The 19,481-nt window shown below is 37.7% G+C and overlaps 1 protein-coding gene across 4 annotated transcripts; it reads left to right on the top strand.

Moving 5' to 3' along the window:
- The first annotated feature begins 2,358 nt into the window (after positions 1–2,358).
- tph1a (tryptophan hydroxylase 1 (tryptophan 5-monooxygenase) a) lies at positions 2,359–19,222 on the top strand. 4 transcript variants are annotated; one of them, XM_083547433.1, is made up of 11 exons: positions 2,359–2,749; positions 14,311–14,448; positions 14,828–15,011; positions 15,755–15,855; positions 16,014–16,081; positions 17,008–17,204; positions 17,298–17,433; positions 17,860–17,986; positions 18,106–18,201; positions 18,606–18,739; positions 19,026–19,222. In XM_083547433.1, exons 2-11 carry the CDS (start codon positions 14,311–14,313, stop codon positions 19,198–19,200), a joined length of 1,356 nt encoding a protein of 451 aa, XP_083403559.1. In that variant the 5' UTR covers positions 2,359–2,749; the 3' UTR covers positions 19,201–19,222. The 4 variants fall into 4 exon arrangements, with proteins under 4 accessions (XP_083403559.1, XP_083403560.1, XP_083403557.1 ...); XM_083547431.1 differs by lacking the exon at positions 2,359–2,749 and adding an exon at positions 12,604–12,816; XM_083547432.1 differs by lacking the exon at positions 2,359–2,749 and adding an exon at positions 13,242–13,531.
- The last annotated feature ends 259 nt before the right edge of the window (positions 19,223–19,481 follow it).

The following is a 19,481-nucleotide window of genomic DNA, read 5'->3' as shown; positions in this document are numbered from 1 at the left end:
AGAAACAATATCGATCATGTCACCAAATAGATTAAAACTCAAGTAATGAGTTTGAAAATGTAAGAAGTAGAAAGTACAGATATTTGTGTAAAAAACTATAATGAGAGAAAGTAAAATGTTGCCCGAAAAATAAATAGTGAAGTAAACCAGTATTTTTACTTTATTTCTTCCCACTTCTGTTCATCATAAAAGCAGTTGCGAGTGCTTTGTTACATTAATTTAATTGGGTGTTTTCAATTGTCTGCTGTTTCCTACATTATTAATTGTTGATGTCATGGTTGTCACCTGAATAGTTTTAACCCCCAAAACATCTGGGCATCAGTTCATTGCATAATTCATTGAATGCTAAAGGTTAAATAAATTGTCATAATCTGTCAAGCTTATCTTCTTCATATTTTTGTCTTGAATTGATGATTTGTGAGATCTTGAATGTCGCTAATGAAGGCATCAGATCAACCGATGATCCATTAGTTCTCTAAAATAGGTCAAAGGTAAACCTTTAATATGCTGAACATGCACAGACAGAGCAAAGCACAGAATTACAATTTCTGAAAATGGATGAACAACCAGGAAACGAATGAATACTAGTCTTCTTCTTCTTACGGTTGCTCCCATTAGGGGGCGCCACAGCGGATCATCCGTCTCCATACCCCCCTGTCCTCTACATCTGCCTCTTTCACACCAACTACCTGCATGTCTTTCTTTACCACATCCATGAACCTTCTCCTTGGACTTCCTCTTTTCCTCCTTCCTGGTGGCTCCATCCTCAGTATTCTTCTACTGATATACCCCATGTCCCTCCTCTGCACATGTCCTAACCATCTCAATCTCGCCTCCCACACCTTGTCACCAAAACGTCCAACATGAACTGTCCCTCTAATAACCTAATTTCTAATCCTGTCCATCGTCGTCACTCCCAACGAAAACCTCAACATCTTCAGCTCTGCTACCTCCAGCTCCACCTCCTGTCTTTTACTCAACGCCACTGTCTCTAAACCGTACAACATCGCAGGTCTCAACACAGTGCTATAAACTTTCCCTTTCACTCTTGCAGATACTCTACTAACACAAATTAAAACGAATGAATACTAGTACTGTGCAGTAAATTGTACTGGATTTTAAAGAAAACAAAACAGGCAAGTTACCAATTTGTTGTGCTGTTTGTACAAATTGTTCTAAGAAATGCAATGATTTGTATATATTAAAAATAATTCAGTAAATGCTCAAAAGCAACTGGGAAAAACTGTAATGTGGACATTAAGTATATATTTAAAATATTTAATATTTTTTTATAGCAAGTGTTTCTTATTTTTGTGTATCAAATCCATTACTTGTGTATATTATTCATAAAGTTTTTTGGCATGAGACTGTAATTTTATGTGTTTATTATTCAACCAGTCCTTCAGTTTGATAGTTTTCATGACATATTATAAAAAGTAATTTGCTTTCTTTCTTGTCGGCTTGGTCTCTTTGAGTCCATTATCTTTTCCGTTCTCGAGTTGTCTCCCGAACAGGATGTAGCCCAATTGCAAAAAAAAGCGAAATGTTAATGTCCAAGAGTAATGTACATTTTTTAAATCATTCAGCCCTCTCTCTCCATAGGAAACCGTTGCGAACAAGATCTAGGCAGTGACGTCAGCAAGAATATAACAGATTTTTAATTAACACTTGGGATTGATATGCAGAGCAGCAAACGGCTCGATTATCATGGAAATACAGAGTGTAGGAAGAAGACGTGGCGGATGCGTGCTTCATTTTAGCACAACCCGCAGTGATGATGCTTTCCTGCTTATATTAGTATTAAGGCTGGTCCTGGTGTGCGTGATGTTCAGGTTTAGAGTTGGTCCGAAAGGCCAGAATCGGACGAGGTTTCCTGGTTTGTTCGTGTTATGGAGTTTATTACTGTACCAATGAAGCAGTCTGCAATAGCGCATGTATTCTTCCTGAGCTTATAGACTGATAGAAAGTGACTGGTGTCTGGTGTCATATAGTGGGGAAAAAATTGAAAGCTAAATAGTGTTTCTAAGCCAGGAACCACAACAACAGATTCAAACCAGGCAGAACAATCCTCTGTCACAACAACAACATACAGGCATAACATTTAACTACACCTATCCTGTTTTAAATAAACGTAAATGACGTTAAACATCATAAAATATCTTTAGATTTTGGTCTTCTTGTTAACTATTTCATTGTTTTAAGCAAAAGTAATAGAGGCTTAGTCACAGGCTTTTTTTATCACAAAAAAAGGTCATATAAAGGTGCAACACATGATCCTACCCTTGTCTCTCTGCTCTCTGGAAGTCACGGTATTGAACTGACATAAATATACACGACTACCTGGGAACTGTTTCAAAAGACTAACAATACCGTGATTAAAAATACATGAGCGTCGACAATACGGAGCTGTTGGAGAGGCATACGTGTGGACAAATGTATGTTGTCTGGCACGTACACTGTTCCATTCATTCCTCTCTCCCTCCTGCTCACTCACTTAAATTGTGTCTTGCTCGTTCTCTCCTTTTTTTTTTTTTTTTCCCCCTCACCTGTCTCATTAAAGCGTTAGTAAGTCCGTCTAATCAGAGTTGCTTTGTCATTTCCTGCAGCCGGGCGCTTCTCTATCTCCTGTCAACAGTATGACAATGAAAGTTTCCCCTCGGCCGTCAGTGGCATGAATCTCTTTGTCGGCCCAGAATAGATTGCTGACGCCATCGCACCTTTGATTGCTCCTGTCTGTACCTTCATACAGGTTTTAATGGGTTTTTTTTTTTCTGTGTATGTGTGTGTGTGTGTGTGTGTGTGTGTGTTCTCTTTATTATGATGGGTACTTTGATTAACTGCAAATTTCTGACAAGAATGATAGTTTTGAGTTTTGGGTCAAGCAACCATTTATTAAATACGGTGTAATGACTTGTATAAAGAAAACTAATAGGGGAAATCTTTTTATGTAAGTGTGTGTGTGTGTGTGTGTGTGTGTGTGTGTGTGTGTGTGTGTGTGTGTGTGTGTGTGTGTGTCTAACATACTGTAACTGATCCAACTCTATTAGCTGTCGTATTAGGCATGAAATTTGATGGACTGAATGATAGTAATAAATTGATATTGCTTGATGGATGGATTCCCTTTTGCATCTGGTTCCTCTCAAGCTTTCTTCCGTATACCATCCCAGGGAGTTTTTCCTTACTACAGTCACCACTGACTTGTTCATTAGGGACAAACGTATAGGCACTAAACTTATACATTCTTTTATATAATTGTATAACCTCTAAATCTCTGTAAAGCTTCTTTGAGACAATGTCTATCGTTAAAAGCGCTATACAAATAAAAATTAATTGCACTGGTATTAATCTGTGTTTTAACTTTCCTGTATTGAGACATACCTGTATATATATAAATATATATATAACTTTGCAGAAGTAATCTGGGACTGAGTGCTTTGTGGCAGTCAGTAAGTTTTTTAATAAAGGAAGTATTTCAATACATTCCTCCCGTTTGATTGTTAGCTTTCTCGGTTTCTCTGTAGCATGACCGACTGAAAATTTGTTTGTGTGTGTAAATAGAGAGAGTAAAAAGAAGGAGAGGAAAGGAAAAATGAAAAGAAGGCTAGAGAAGAAATAACTGTGTACAGCACCTATAACGCAACTGCTAACAGGAATTAACTTGTCATGTAGACATGTTATAGTAATAAATGTATCTAAATAGCTAAAAAACAATGGATGTCATTCTCGAATGTTCACATACACTGTGGTGTCGGAGGAATAAAAAAATAAGCTGTTGTTGGAAATAATTAACCTTCACTTGTTAAGTGTGTGTGTGTGTGTGTGTGTGTGTGTGTGTGTGTGTGTGTGTGTGTGTGTGTGTGTTGGTTCACAATATTATTTTTGTCACTTGTATGCGCCTGCATTGATGATTCGCTTCGATGATTTTATATTATTACAAAAGTGAATAATGCGAATGGATGCTGCATTTAACTTACCGTCCGAACTTGAAGTCAGAACATTCATTGCTTTTGCTTTGTTAGCAACAGCATGCTAACTGTAAAAGGTGTACTGTAGTGTCTATTTTTCCCACCTCAAAACCCCAAACTACAATAAATTGTGAATGACAACGTGTCCAAATTCTGATTGATCTAAAATTCTGTTTATCTGAAATCTCTGTATTTAAAGAAAAAGATCCATTATGGATGGTTTACTGCTGTATGGTTTATCGGTGGCGCTACGAGCAGCCATGTTGATCATTTGCTACACTCGAGATTGAGGATATTTCTCATTTCAAGAGTAGAAATTCTCATTCAAGGGAGGATTTTCTCATTTTTCAAGCCGTAGTTCAGGTTTTAGTCGACTGCACAGACACTGCATATAGTACATATAATGACACACAAAGGTGTATACATGCAGCATGGTATTGTATTGAATTATAATCAGTAATCTTGATCTTACTTTAAGCAATTTGCTTGTTTTCTATTCACTGCATGCATGAATGTAGTCGAAGGCTTTTAATGGACTCGGATGCAGAGTTCCAATTTGTGAAATCAGATTTTTATAAAAAAAAAAAAAAAAAAAAAAAAAAAACATTCTTCAAATTGGCTGAAATCACAAGACCGAAGGTGAATTGTTTCAAGGACTGCCTACCTAAAGCTGAACCTGGAATGAAGGGTTGATAAGCGATGAATCGAGCTTTGTTGTGTCTTTTACTGGTAGTCTGCCAAATGAGCCTGTGTAATGAGGCGAGTCTGTAATGAGATGAGTGGGCACCGTTGAGCTCACGGTAACAGGGCGCTTTCTCTACAGCGGCAGAGAGCCTCTTCAGCACAAAGGGCTAGAAGCTGCATAATGTCAGCCTACCCCTGTCTTTAATTAACACTGAGCTCTTTTTGTGCTACGGAGGAAAAACGAGGGGGCAGTTGTAAGAAATAAGCTCTGGGCTAATACAAAAAAAAATTATTTTACTTTTAGCCCACTTACTGCATCGATCCTACATAATCGAATTTCTTCATATTTAAATTAGTCATGTTTTACATCCAATTGTGCATTTATATATTTCCAGAAGAAATACTGAGCACTGAGAAATCGGGGTCTGTCAGAAATGTATTCGAGGCCAAGTGGCATATGAATCCTATCCATAAGGATACCCAACGATGTGAGATGGTACAGTGTCCTGACGTGACATTTCTAATTCTTCAGCGCTACGTAACAGTGAGCATCTTAACCTAATTAGCGGGGTTCGTCTACCAGAAAGAGCGATCCACACATCCAGTGAGTGCTGACACGTACACCTTTCTAATGTTCAACAATATGTGTGAATCAGCGCAAACAAAAGGATCATGAAAGAGATTAATATATAAAGAGGGGAAAGGTTTTATGCTCTGCTTAACATCTGTAGTCCACTGACACACCAAAATCCATCATTAAAGACAACACAGGCCAGAGCTCTGTACCTGTAAATATGGCCTGGTGTTTATCAGGTTCATCACCAAAGTACATCCCGTCTCTCCAGATCCCAGCTTTGATCCTCTTTTCTTTCCCAATCCATGCCCTTCAATAGCTCTCTGATGTTGATGTGAGTTTGTTTGCCTTCCACCAGGTGAGTCTCATCAGGGTTTGCACACTGCCCCTGACAACACAAACACACACACACACACACACACACACACACACACACACACACACACACACACACACACACACACACATGCCATAAAACATACACACCTGTAAAATTGTGTTTAATTTATTTAATTTGTGTTTGTGTGTGTTTGTGTGTGTGTGTGTGTGTGTGTGTGGTGGGTGGGTATATGGGGTGACTGTACAACCTCACCATCATGCACACTGTCTGTTACTACTGTTTATTTAAACTCAATAACAAAACCTTTCATTGTTGTGCAATAGCAACTGTGCAATGACGCCTTCTTCAACTATGCAATTTGTTTAAAAGTTTAACTACTGTATAGTTTGTTTCTTTTCTTTTGTATTTATATAATGTACTGAATATATTTGTACTATGTCATTACTTTATATTTGCACATCTTTCTTTAACATAGAATGTTTCACACTGTGTGACGATCTTATCTTATTTATCTTATATAATCTTATATATATATATATATATATATATATATATATATATATATATATATATATATATATATATATATATATATATATATATATATAAGGAAGTTTCGGGAAGAACAGTATAGATGTAATGGTCAAGTGTCCACTAATTTTTGCCGTTGCTTGTGTACTTGATTAAGACAAGATTCAATGTTGGGTCCAAGACCTTCTAGATATGGAGGTTTCTGTATGAGTAGTACAAGACCATGATAACCAGTGTTAACAAGTGGCAGAACACTTACTGAGGTCCAATGAATGAAAGGATTACTTTGGCTGATAACATAATCATTCACTCACTCCTATTTAGTAAATATTTTATTCTGGTCAGGGTTTTAAGTCCCCCAGCAAGAATATATCCTGGATGGTCACTGTTTAAAATAATAAACTGTAAAATGACCAAACAGCCTGTAAAATATTAGTCAATACCTTTACTGAAAAAAGGAGATTCAAAGTTTGAACATATTGTCTTATATGGAAAATGTCTTTTATAACCAAATTAAAGCCCCCCCATAAGCCCCCCACCCACCCCCACCCCCACCCCCACCCCCACCCCCAACACTACTCTTGAGGAAACATAGCAGGGTAATTAACTCACACAATCCCAGGAAAAACCCTTTGTTTGGCCATAATTCTGTTTGATCAAATTTACCAGTTCCTTTACACTGCTTGTTTGCTGATATGTTTCAGGGGACCAGAGAAAATGAATCAGTGTATGAATGTGTTATCTTTTCACTGCAATGGGTTTCTGTGTGAAGGAAAATTAAGTGCTTTAGAAATCAAGCAAATTTACCTACTGGTGGGTCGTGGGATTAATGCCCCAATCATACAGGATGTGAACACAATTGACAGTGAGCAAATGATGTGCATCTAGAAAGACTGACCCTGAAAAACTGTTGTATACATCTATATTGATATACATCTATAACTGTAACTATATATATATATATATATATATATATATATATATATATATATATATATATATATATATATATATATGGTGACAAGTGAAGACCCACCTTTTCCTAAAACACTTAAACTAGCACTTTTTCAGGTTTGCTTTGTCTTCTACATTAAAATTATCCTCTCAACTGAGTTGTAGGCTGATTTATCTTAAGTTTGTACCTTAGCATACCAGTGTACATTTATTCATTGATAGCACTTTTGTTCATCACTCTGGATCAGGACACCTTCCAAATGCCATAACTGTAAATGTAAAGTCAATTTTTTTTATATAGGGTGAAGAGGCCTGGGGTGCAGTCAGTGCTTTCATTCCAACTATGTTTATGGTTAAGGTCAGTGCTTTAGAACAGGCCACTAATGATATTCCACTCAAACCCATGTAAACCATGTCTTCATGAAACTGGCTTTGTGCACAGGGACAGTGTGGTGCTGGACAAGGCTTGGGTCTTTTCTAGTTCAAGTGAACGTGAAATGTAATGCTACCTAATTCAATATAGTTGTGTGCCTCCAAGTCAATGGTAACAGTTTGGGGAAGAACCACATTATTGTGGAGAATTCAGGTGACCAAATGCTTTTGTCTATATAGTATATTTTGTCTATATACTGTAGTATATATCTAGGTGTGTTTTTGTTTGCATTGCAATTCATCTGCCAGTTATTTAGTTGTTGTTTTTTCTCTCTTTTTTTTTTTTTAATATTGATGTCCCTCTGGCCATTTGGTAGAAACCTACAGACATGAAAGCAGGTGTCCTAATACTTTTGTTCATAGCAATATACATATACTATATTGGCAAAATTTTGCGGACATCTTTTTATAAGTTTGGTATGTGCTTTTTGCGCATCGCATTTCACTTTAAATCGCAATTTGTTCTTGTAATTCACTTCACTTTTCTGAGAAGATGTTTCACTAGATTTTAGAGTGTGTTTGTGGACATTTTTTGTTCATCAGCCAAAAGGCTATTAGTAAAGTCAGCTTGGGGTGAAATTAGCATTCCAGTTCATCCCAAAGCTGTTCAGTAGGGATGAGATCAGAGCTCTATGGCAGGCCACTCAAAATCTTCCTCTTCGAAACATGTAAACCAGATCTTGATGGAGTTTGCTTTGTGCACAGGAGCATGGCCATGCTGGAAGGTTTGAATTTCCAAGTTCAAGTGAACGCAAATGTTTTTTATACTGCATCCGAAGACGTCTTATTCATTGTGTCTCCAGCTTTGCGGTAACTGTTTGGAAAAGAGCCACACATAGCAGGAAAGGTCATGTGTCCCAATACTTTTTGTCCATATACTGTATTTTATCCATGCCCATATTTTTTTTGAATATTTGAATGGAGGCTTGTGAGGTAAATCTGAAATATGTTAATGTTATTCTTTTTAGTTTTGGTTTCCATTGGAAATACATGCTTTTTTTATTGGACAAGAATGACTTTTAAAATGCAAATTCACTTTATTACCTTCTGATGTTTTTTTTTTCTTCATGATGATTGATGGTTAACACCAATGACTAACATTAGTCTCAGTGAAGAGGAAAATGAATGGAAAATCTTTGCTAGTCTATATCACTCTTTTGTGCTTTTCTGTTTTTTTAATAAGAGTACTTATCACCCTTCCTTTTTATAATGTAGGTTCTCTCTCTCTCTCTTTCTCTCTCTTTCTCTCTCTCTCTCACACACACACACACACACACACACACACACACACACACACACACACACACACATACTTACGTAATTCTAATATCCTGTCACGACAGTTTTCTCATATGGACTTCCATATAGATGCTACTGGTGGCTTAAACAAACACTGTATAGAAGGTTAACAGTGTCGCTCTGATCCTAACTCCCCTTAGAAACACCCAACCATTAAATTAGAACGTGAGCAAGATATAATTTTTCTATAAAGTACTTTGTGAAGAAAAGATCACTCGTGTCAACGTCTTGACGTCTTATATAAGACTGTTAAGACATAAAGCCTTGGAGAGGTGTGCCTACAAAGGCACAATGAACATGAGACCTAATCCTCTTAGCTTTTACCCTGCACGTGCATCATGTCTGATAAATTACTGACCCACATTTGCATGACGGATCACAGTGGCTGGATCAAATGGGTCACACACTTTTAGGCAGTCAGAGTTTTTTTAGGTTCAAGACATTATATTAAAGATACACTATACTGCCAAAGGTTTGGGAAAACCTGGTCATAAATATATATGTGCTTTTTGAGCATTGCTTTCCATGTTAAGTCTCAATTTGCTCTTTTATTTTCTTTCCTTCTGTAGAGATGTTTTGATTTTGGAGTGTGCTTGTGGACTTTTTTGTTCATCAGCCACAAGCGTGTTAGTAAAGTCAGGTACTGATGTAGTAAGAGCAGTGGTGGACAGTAACAACGTAAATGTAATTCGCTACTGTACTTAAGTAGCTTTTTCCCGTATCTGTACTTTACTGAAGTATTTGCATTTGAAGAGTTTTTTTTTACTTTAACTTTACTACATTTTGAAGTCAAATTTTTGACTTTATACTCAACTACATCTGGCAAATTCAGTCGTTCCTTTTTATTTAGGATTATAAACTTAACTGGTCAAACACGCAGCAATCCACCAATCAGGGTAGAGCCTACGCTTTATTTTGAGATCGTTTTGATTAGTGCTTGGTGTATCTACTTACCACCAACATACAGTTAAGCATCAGTTTAACAGCAAGCAGAACTTTTGAGAGGAATGAATGACAGAAGAAACTTCGGACTCGAACTGATTTTTGACTCTTTAGGTAGTTAAAATAGAAGGTATTTGGGCTCATGGTAATTTGAATAGATATCAATCAGTGTTTGACTCATTAATATCATTCTATTAATAGATTGTTGTGATTAAGCAAAGAGTCTTGTGACAAAAATAATAGTAGATCATTATAGCCGTAATAAATGATAGTACTTTGAATACTTAAGTACATTTGAAAGGTTAAATACTTTTGTACCTTTACTTGTGAAAGTACTAAGCAAGGGTTTAAAGGGAACTTTTTTCTTTAACTGGAGTCATATTTTACTTAGTGTATCTCTACTTTTATTCAAGTACATGGTTTGTGTTCTTCGTCCACCATGACCATAAGGAGGCCTGGGGTGCACTCAGTGTTCATCCAATTCATCCATAAGGTGTTTAGTAGGGTTGAGATCAGAGCTCTATAGCAGGCCACTTAAGATCTTCCTCTTCAAGCCATGTATCTTCATGGAGCTCGGATAGTGCAAAGGGTTATTTTCATGCTGTAATAGGTTTGAATTTCCAATTTCCTTACATCTCTAGGATATGTGAAGAAAGAATTTCACTGTGCTGTAAAAAAAAAAAATACACGTGACAAGTACTTTCATTTCTTTCTTTTTCTTCAACTGGAAACTGCCCTGTGCAGCTGAGGATGGATCTGCATGAACACATCCATAAAGATCCATGAAGTTAGTGAGCAACTCAAGTTTTAGGTATGGATTTGGACTGTAATTAATATGAACAGTCTGCTACAATGGCATAGGACTGCAATTTGCATGAAAAGTTCTGCATTTAAGTGCCTAACAGCACACCACAATGATGGAACTGTAATGTATAGGGATTCGGTGGCACCCAGATGAGGATGGGTTTCATTTTGAGCCTGGTTCCTATCAACTTTTCCTCTTCATGCCATCTCTGAGAGTAATCCCTTGCCATAGTTGTCACTAGCACGCTCATTAAGGATAAACTAATACTAATTACTGTTTACTAATTTTACTGCCAGTAATCATCATGCAGTTCCGCACCACTCTGTACATTCTATATCATTCTAGACTATTATTCTGCATATAATAGCGTTATTCTTTTCAATCATACCATTAATTTATCCTGTGTATAACTCATTGTATAAATTCCCAGATTATCCTCATATCTACATCAACTTTATTCCCCAGTAGTTACTGCAGGTCTGCACATCTCCCTTATTCTTAAAGATCCATGCAAGCAAACTCCTTCTCCATTCCTCAGGCATCTTCTCACCTTCCAGAATCTTGTTAAACAATCTTGTTAAAAACTCCACTGTAATCTCTCCTAAACATCTCCACGCTTCTACAGGTATGTCATCTGGTCCAACCGACTTTCCACTCTTCATCCTCTTAATCGCTGCTCTCACTTTCTCCTTACTAATCCTATCCACCTTCTGCTTCAACATCTCCACACCATCCAACCCTCTCTCTCTTATTTTCGATGCCAATTGTGTTTTGCGAACATCTTTCTCCTGCACTGCTTTCCTGCACTTCTTCTTTCCACTACCCGGTCTCTTTGTCTTACTTTCTATTTCCAGATGTCACACCAAATATCTTTCCAGCTGTCTCCCTCATCACTCCTGCAGTATTTGCCCAATCATCCAGCACCTCTTCACCACCACCGAGCCCCTTTCGGACCTCTTTCCTGAACCTCACACTACAGTCTTCATCCTTCAGTTTCCACCATCTTATTCTTCTTTCAGTCCTCACTCTCCTCCTCTTCTTCTTCACCTTCAAAACCATCATACAGACCACCGATGCTGTCCCCTGCCAACACCTTACAGTCTTCAATCTCCTTCAGGTTGCATCTCCTACATAGAACATAGTCCACCTGTGTGCACCTTCCTCCACTCTTATACGTCACCCTATGATCCTCCTTCTTCTTAAAATACGTGTTCACCACTGCCATTTCCATCCTTTTAGCAAAATCTACCACCATCTGCCCTTCCACACCCATCATGTCCTCATCAATTCTGTTCCCTTCACCTACATGCCCATTAAAGTCTGCCCCAATCACTAATCATTCTTTCCTAGGTACACCTTCTACCACTTCATTTAACTCACTCCAGACTTTTTCCTTCTCCTCCATCTCACAACACACTTGAGGAGCATAAGCACTGATGACATTTATCATCATCCCTTCAACTTCCAGCTTCACGTTTATCACTCAATCAGAAACTCTCTTCACCTCCACTACACTCTTACTCCACTCTGGTACAGACACACACACACACACACACACACACACACACACACACACACACACACACACACACACACACACACACACACACACACACACACACACTTATCATTTCTACATCATTATGTCTATTATGTGTATCAGTGAGATATAGTAAATACTGTGTAGTTCACATGTAAGCGTGTAGGAAGCAGAGTGGAAACGTGTCTCAATGGATGCAGTAGAGGTGTGAAGGTTCATTATTTCAAGGTCTTTGTGATATTTTGTTTGCTTCTTGATTTGACTTATAAACCTGGTTGTTGACGAGGTCCTTTGCGTTCACACTAAGCATTTTAGGTATGATGAGAAAATAAAAATTTGAAAGGGGAAAGAAAAGAAGAAGAAGAAGACGTGGGTCTGGTTGCCCATGACGTGATGCGTGCTGCTGTTTTTCCATTCGCTGTGTGTGTGTGTGTGTGTGTGTGTGTGTGTGTGTGTGTGGGTGGGTGGAGGGGGGGGGGATTATCATCCATCCATCCTCCTGTCCCTCCTCACCAGTGTCCATAAGTAGCATCGCGCACTGCTCCGGCGCATCACTCCATCCTGCAGAATAGCAGGCTGAACCCAAACAAAGAGAGAGAGAGAGAGAGAGAGAGAGAGAGAGAGAGAGAGAGAGAGAGAGAGAGAGAGATCATAATGTACTCGAGCAAAAGCGAGGGGCCACGCAGAGGAAGATCATTTGACTCCATGAACCTCGCCTTGTGTTTGGAAGAAAAGCAGCTCAATAATGAGGTGAGACGACGCGGTTCGGTTTTGGGTTTTGGGTTTGGGTCTCGTTGATCTATATGATGAAGCACTTAGAGATAGTTAGGAGATGCAGCATGGCATCATAACCTTTCTGCGCATCCTGAGCTTTTTGGGCATCTTGAGCTTTTTGGGCATCCTGACCCATCCTGATCATCTAGACCTAGATATTCTGCAAGTTTAAAATCAGTCCTCTAGGATCTGACTCGTCTCACGTGCGCACAGCTGCGTGTGTGGACGATTTATTAAGCAGACATGAGCTTTAATAAAGTCGGTAAGCCGAGGCGAGACCGCTCGTGCGTCAGGCGTTAAGAAGGTCATGCTTTAAGCAGTGATGTCTCATCACATTTCATCTGATATGTCCAATTAGTATATAGGGGTTTAGGCTTGATCCTAATTTAACAAAACAAAAACACGCAAGTGATTCTACAAAACTTGGCGCAGACTTGCGCACGTGGCGTCAGTTCAAGTGCGCGCGACGGCACGCTGATACGTTTGCACATCCAGATTAAGATTAGGCGCTGAGATTAAAGTGGGACTGAGGAGGCGATCAGGACTCAGGTGAAAGTCAACCTCGTGCACTCGGGGTCGGTGGAGCAAAAAAAAAAAAAAAAAAACCCCAAACGTCATGTTGGCGGCGCTGCGGGCGGGACTGCGCGCGCACTGGCGGCTGCTTCGCTTTCGGCTCGCGCTCACCTCGGGGGTTAGTAAACCTCAACCTTATAAAAAATGTAAAAAATATAAATAGAATACATTTAATGTTGGAGATTAAAGTAATGACACTGTTGATTAACAGGTGTGTAGATAGATGGATGGATGGATGGATAGATAGATAGATGGATGGATGGATGGATGGATGGATGGATAGATAGATAGATAGATAGATAGATAGATAGATAGATAGATAGATAGATAGATAGATAGATAGATAGATAGATAGATAGATAGATAGATAGACATGCATGCAGGCAAACTCATTTGTATTCATCTCAGAGGTTAATTTCATTTTACAGCACCAAGGACAGCAACCTGTATAATTAAAGCAATTATAGGTTAATAAATATGTAGATATTCAGTACACAGAGTTGTATAAGTATATAAAAAAGGAAATAGATACAGCGTGGGTTTTATTACTTTATCTCTCTCTGCTCACTTTCTCTCTAAAAATATAATTGGAGGTTTTTCAGTAGAAGACACTATATTTGGCAGTTTGGTGTGTACGCAATCATGCCAATAAAGTACTTTGAAATTGAAATCGAGAGAGATTGGGAGGGATAGGGTGTGTGTGTGGGGTGTGTGTGTGTGTGTGTGTGTGTGTGTGCACACATAATAGTCTATGTAATTAAGTACACTTTATCAGACACTTCACTTAATCCACAGCCATTTAATTCACACCCCTTGATGCTGTGTTTTATAAGAGTTGATAATCGTTTTTATTGCGGCCACTGACAGGCTTTTTCTTTTGGGGGGCGTGTCTTACAGATGAACAAATTGACCTTTCCTAAGATCGATGAGAACAAAGATAACAAGAGTGTTTCTGGAGAAAAGGGTCGTGCAGCTATAGCATTCACTCTGAAGAATGAAGTCGGGGGGCTCGTCAAAGCCCTGAAACTGTTCCAGGTAATCATGTTTTGACAGAGTTTAGATATTTAGTTGGGAGCTAATATACATTAGTGTTCAAAATAAGGGAAAAGGCTTTAGAGATCATAGGTCTATTTTAATGACTGGCCTAAAATAAACAAAAAAAATCTATTCTGCAAGATGAGACCAAAGTATAGTTTTTTCATATATTATGTTGTTTATGAATAGGTTTTATATATCCCACTGTTTGACCAAATTGTTCCATATTGCACCCGGGTTCCAATTTGCACATTATTTATTAAATTATTATTTGTCCATTATTTTTGATTTGCTGCAACATCCACGAGCATCTCGTTGTCAATTTTAAGCTTGTGCGTATAACTGTGAAGTTCTCAATTCTTGACTCTTCTACCGACAGGAAAACCACGTAAACCTTGTGCACATCGAATCCCGAAAGTCCAAGAGGCGCAACTCAGAGTTCGAGATCTTGGTGGACTGCGACAGCAATCACGAGCAGCTCAGTGAGATCATCCAGCTACTGCGCAAACACGTCAACGTGCTCGAGCTGGACGTGCCAGACAACCGACTACCAGAGGAGAGTGGTACGGACTGGGCATTTTAGAGCTATATACTCAATATCATAGTGAATATTCTGAGAAAATAGTAGACTATAGGCAAAAAAGCCCCAAATGGCAAAATATAAAGCTTCTAACGGTCTTGAATAAAGACCCTTAGAATGAAAGAATGAATAATAAAGTACCTTGGGATGCGATGGGTTTTTTGCTTTGATTCCCTTCAGACAGCTTTATGGTTTAAAGAATGGTGTTCATGCAGTGGTAAAAAAGCTTCAAACCGTTGATGAGAAGTTGGAAAAACGTTGTATATCCACATTGTTGAATTTTATAGCAAACATTTTATGCATGATCATGATTTTTAACCTTTATAGTAATATCTTTGAATTATGAGCTTTTGCCCCAAACGCTTCACTGAAGCAAAACTAAACAAGTGATTGCACAGTACTTTGATGTTAAGACCATTAAAAGCTTAATATTTGCTATTTAGGCTTTTTTTTTTTTTTTTTTTTACCTGAAGGTCAACCTGACAGTTTGTAGGCCTCTTTTTATACAATATTTCGTATTTGAATTCCATTTAAATTTATCAACATCATTTGTTATTTTGTTAATTATTACTAAGAACAATAAAGTGAGCAAATTAAGCTTTTATTCTTTAAATCAGTCTTAAAATAATAATAAACATACTGTCACAGGTCTTTTAAACAGATTTACAGTCATTCCTACCCATCACACCCATTTGTAATGTATAGAAAAATACTTTTTTTTTCCAGAAATGGAAAATGTACCCTGGTTTCCAAGGAAGATCTCTGACCTGGATAACTGTGCGAACCGCGTGCTGATGTATGGCTCGGATCTGGACGCAGATCACCCGGTAATCATTCTTCATTATCCAGCTGACACAGTAGCTGCAGTTTTCTGTTGCTCTTTTAATTAAACCTGATATAATATTAAGTAGTACCTACACAAAAAAATACACCTTGGTCTCAAAGCGTTGCTCTCCTCATTGATGTGCATGTTTCTGTCCTGTAGGGATTCAAGGACAATGTCTACCGCAAGAGGAGAAAATATTTTGCAGACCTGGCTATGAGCTACAAGCAGTAAGTGTCTATGGAAGTCAAACAGATGTTTTTGCAATTTATTTAATGGCTCGTGTTCTTAAAGTAAAAGTTGGAAATGTGAAGAATCCAATTTCAGTAGATCAGAATTAACATTATGACCACCTAATATTGTGTTGGTCTCCCTTTTGCTGGCAAAACATTTTTCTTCTAAAACATTACCATAGAGGACAAAATGTTCACTTGCTGCCTAATAATATCCCACCCACTAACAGGCGCCATGATGAAGACGAGACCTTGGTATGCTTGGTATTATAATAATTTACTAATATAAAAATTATTTTTTGAAGTATCTTATACTTAACTTTTAACTAATTAATTAACTAATTACCTAACTATCAACTAATAATAACTTTATAATATATGTATTAATTTATATATATATATATATATATATATATATATATATATATATATATATATATGGCGCTTCATGGCATTTAGTTATAGGAAAAAGAAATGCAAATCACAATGGCAGCACACCCCACTTTATGGATATTTTCATATCCCACCACACCCATTCAGTTTTTATTCCTGTCATATTAAAGCAAATTGCCAGAGATTGTTATTTTTTGTAATCATTAAAACAATACACATCATAATTTGTATATTTTTGCAGTTACGATAGTAGTCCGTCCATAAAACTATTCAATTCTGGTTATCAAATCCATTACATCAATTGTTCTGGAAGCAAAAGTCAAGCATTCAATGTTTCATATAATTTTGCTATGAAGGTCTCTGTGATTGTCAGTAGCAATACCTTATTAGATAGAAAAGACACTAGCGTTAAGAGAAACCTGTGATCTGAGCTGCAGGAATAGAATGAAAAAGAATTTAGCAGTGATTATATAAAGCTAAAAACTGCATATTTTCTAACCTGGGGCTTATTTTTTTGCTCCAATTACCAGTGGAAACCCCATTCCCCGGATTGAGTTCACAGAAGAGGAGGTGAAGACATGGGGGGTCGTATTTCGAGAGCTCAACAAGCTCTACCCGACTCACGCTTGCCGCGAGTATCTGAAAAACTTACCTCTGCTGACCAAGTACTGTGATTATCTGGAGGACAACATCCCACAGCTGGAGGACATTTCTCGCTTCCTTAAAGGTGAGACAGAGGTTATCACTTTGAGTTTGTCCACAGTTTATGTACAGTGTATATGGAAAGACATTCATAGTGACCATTTTATTGCATCTTCAGAGCGTACAGGATTCACTATAAGACCCGTGGCAGGATATCTCTCCCCAAGGGACTTCCTGGCAGGACTGGCTTTCCGCGTGTTCCACTGCACGCAGTACGTCCGGCATAGCTCTGACCCTCTCTACACACCTGAACCGTGAGTACACACAGCATTTATAACACAGCATGTAATAGCTTTGTATGTCAATATTGAAAGCAGCAAAACTCGATTCAAATGCAGGGATCAGACTTAGTCACGATCCACTGGCCAGCACATTATTAAAGACTATAGTGTCATAAATTTGGCAATATTTAGATGTAAATATAAAAAAAAAAATTTAATAAATGAATATACAGAATTTCAAGTTTACTGGACTATGATATTGTGTTAGTAAAATTATGAAATTAGGGACAGGGCAGGGACAGAGGTCAGAAGAAGTTGGCCAAAAGTAAATGTTAAAAGATATGTGGAAGTTTTGAAATTAAAGTTCGCATAGCACTGAGGGCAACTATCCGAAACCATATCCAAATATGTTTGCGAGGTGCAGGTTCCGAATGCCACTAAGTGAAATGTGTTTTTTAGGGATACGTGCCATGAATTGCTGGGTCATGTGCCTCTTTTGGCTGAGCCCAGCTTCGCACAGTTCAGTCAGGAGATTGGACTAGCTTCTCTTGGAGTATCCGACGAGGAAGTTCTAAAACTAGCCACAGTGAGTATAAAGTCTTTATGTTTTTGTCTTCTATTCACATCCCTTCAATTAATTAAATATAATTCCATGTGTGCAAACAAAAAGAAACTTTTTTCATTAACATACTTTTTTTCATCCAGTGTTATTTTTTCACGGTGGAGTTTGGACTCTGTAAGCAGGAAGGGAAGCTAAGAGCGTACGGTGCAGGCCTGCTGTCCTCCATCAGCGAGCTGAAGGTAATCGACTGATATAACGTACGCCACCTCCACACACGCTTCATTGATGTGATTGTTATACAGTCTTGATCCTTATACAGGGAACTGGGAAATTTTGGAAATAGGAGTCCTTGGGGCATTTGCAATTGGGCAGTTGTTTGGAACTAGTGTGAGCTCATTCACATGAGAAACCCTTGTCATAATGGTTATGTCATGTGATTAATTTTTTTTTTTACGGCTGAACGCATTTCTCCAAAATTCTTCTTTGCTTCTTAATGAGCTTGCACTAGTTCTGACCAACTGCTGACGTCCCAAAAATTCCAAAATTTCCCTCCTTCATTCTGTATATCTTAGAATATGCTGCAGTGATGTAAATATCTTCCAATACCTGCATAGCTTGTCTAATTGGAGTATTTCTTTCCAAGCATGCTCTGTCAGGGAACGCCTGCATCATGCCCTTCGACCCCAAAGTCACATGCAAACAGGAGTGCATTATAACAACTTTTCAAGATGTCTATTTTATGTCAGAGAGCTTTGAGGAGGCCAAAGAAAAGATGAGGTTTGTAAAATGAAGAAGGGAAGGAGCGTATATCTATAATTTAGTTGAATATATCTTTTAATTGCTATTATATGATTGCAATATAACAATGCATTTATTTCTAGACATTTTTATTATGTTACTATGCCTATATTAGAGAAATTATCTGTCAAATACTAGATATATTTAACTACATCTAAGATCCTTTAACATGAAGTCTTCTGTTACAGTGAATTGTTTAATCTTTTATTATTGGATTCGATGTTATTCGATTATACTCTTGACTACAATTTATATCATCTTTCAGGGAGTTTGCGAAGACAATCAAGCGTCCATTTACAGTGCGTTACAACCCGTACACACAGAGCGTAGACGTGCTGAAGGACACAACTAGCATCAACTGTGTGGTGGAGGAGCTGAGACACGAGCTGGATATTGTAGGAGACGCTCTGAACAGACTCAATAAACAGTCAGGCATCTGAATAACTGTTCCTATTGGAATATATATATATATATATATATATATATATATATATATATATATATATATATATATATATATATATATATATGTTCTGCAAATGTTTCCATCAAATCAACAAAATGATTCAGCGATGATTTATTAGATTATTTTTAGGGCAATCACAGGAAATTCTTCGAGTTGTTGTTAAATATGTATGTAAAAAAATATATATACTATTATTAAAATGACACACCTTGCTGTTAAGTGGACTTCCGATATTATTATGTGTAATCTGAGGGT

Source organism: Silurus aristotelis (genome assembly GCF_946808225.1).
Source record: "Silurus aristotelis genome assembly, chromosome: 7".
Classification (NCBI taxonomy): domain Eukaryota; kingdom Metazoa; phylum Chordata; class Actinopteri; order Siluriformes; family Siluridae; genus Silurus; species Silurus aristotelis.
The sequence above is the reverse complement of the archived record's forward strand: the minus strand, read 5'-3'. Positions and strand labels throughout refer to the sequence as shown.

Coding starts and splice junctions, on each gene's coding strand:
- tph1a (XM_083547431.1), top strand. CDS start 12,721: ATGTACTCGAGCAAAAGCGAGGGGCCACGCAGAGGAAGATCATTTGAC. Junction 15,012..15,754: donor CCGACTACCAGAGGAGAGTG/GTACGGACTGGG, acceptor TTTTTTTTCCAG/AAATGGAAAATGTACCCTGG. Junction 16,082..17,007: donor CTGGCTATGAGCTACAAGCA/GTAAGTGTCTAT, acceptor TCCAATTACCAG/TGGAAACCCCATTCCCCGGA.